This window comes from Cajanus cajan, chromosome 2, assembly GCF_000230855.2.
Source record: "Cajanus cajan strain Asha chromosome 2, NIPB_CcT2T_4, whole genome shotgun sequence".
NCBI lineage: Eukaryota > Viridiplantae > Streptophyta > Magnoliopsida > Fabales > Fabaceae > Cajanus > Cajanus cajan.
The window spans coordinates 48,842,284-48,843,647 of NC_138518.1; the positions used below are offsets into that span (position 1 = coordinate 48,842,284).

Genomic DNA, 1,364 nt, shown 5'->3' on the forward strand with positions numbered 1-1,364 from the left:
TCAAATGAGTGATGGAAGTGAGTCTTTCAACCTCACCACCCATGTACTTCTAGTGGCAGGATCTTCAAGCTCAATAGTCCCATATGATTTAACTGACTTGATTGAGAAGGGGCCTGACCACTTAGATTTGAGCTTTCCAGGGAAAAGGAAGTTAAACTGTAAGACTTGTTGCCCAAGTTGAAAGTTCCTGTTCAGAATTTTCTTGTCATGGTACAATTTAGCTTTGTGCTTGTATGACTTAGAAGATTCATAAGCTTGCAATCTCATTTCCTCTAGTTCATGCAGTTGAACCTTTCTTTTCTCCCTTGCAGCCTTCAAGTCATAGTTCAATGCTTTCAAAGCCCAATATGCTTTATGCTCCAATTCTACTGGGAGATGACAAACCTTACCATAGACAAGCTGAAATGGTGAGAACCTAATTGGAGATTTAAAGGCAGTCCTATACGCTCATAATGTGTCATCTAGCTTCATAGCCCAATCCTTCCTAGAACTAGCCACTGTCTTCTCTAGGATCTTCTTCAACTCTTTATTGGATACCTCAGCCTGCTCATTGGTTTGAGGGTAATAGGGTGTAGCCACCTTGTGCCTCACATTATAGTGCTCCAAAACTTTTTTGTAGTTGAGCATTGCAAAAATGAGATCCACCATCACTAATCAGTACCCTTGGTGATCCAAACCTGCAAAAAATAATCTTCTTCAAAAATTTAATGACAGTTATGGCATCATCTTTTTGCACTGCACTAGCCTCCACCCACTTTGAAACATAATCTACTACCATGCCAATATATTCATTTCCAAAAGATGATGGCAAAGGGCCAATGAAATCTATTCCCCAACAATAAAAAACTTCTACTTCTAAGATGTTTTGTAGGGGTAGCTCATGCCTCTTGGAAATTGTTCCTGTTCTCTGACACTTATCACAACTCTTGAAATGTTTGTAGACCCCTAAAATTGTCCGGGTCGGAAATAAAAGCTTGAAGACTCTCGAAGACTGAAGGATAATCAACCAGAAGGACTCCTCGAAGGCCCTAGGAGGGTTCTCTGTAGGTCCAGAGGTCTTAGAATAGCTCAAAATAAAGAAGTGGAGGGAAAAAGCCCAATACGGCCGTACTGAACTCAATACGGCCGTATTGAAGCTTCAATACGGCCATACTGAAGTCAGTACGACCGTATTGACACTTCAATACGACCGCTGCGAACTCAATACGGGCGTATTGAAATTTCTGACTTTCAATACGACCGTATTGAACCCCAATACGACCGTATTGAAGTTCAAAAATTTCAATACGGCCGTATTGGCCCTGTAGGCCGTACTGCGCCTATTCCCTATAAATATGACGTCAATTGGACGTCATTCCACACTT

The 1,364-nt window shown here is 41.3% G+C and overlaps 1 protein-coding gene across 1 annotated transcript; it reads right to left on the reverse strand.

Annotated features, from left to right (window-relative positions):
* Positions 1-648, reverse strand: LOC109817988 (uncharacterized). The gene is made up of 2 exons (XM_020383359.1): positions 538-648; positions 1-399 (listed from the first exon to the last, which is right to left on the reverse strand). Exons 1-2 carry the CDS (start codon positions 646-648, stop codon positions 1-3), a joined length of 510 nt encoding a protein of 169 aa, XP_020238948.1.
* Between the last annotated feature and the right edge of the window lie 716 nt (positions 649-1,364).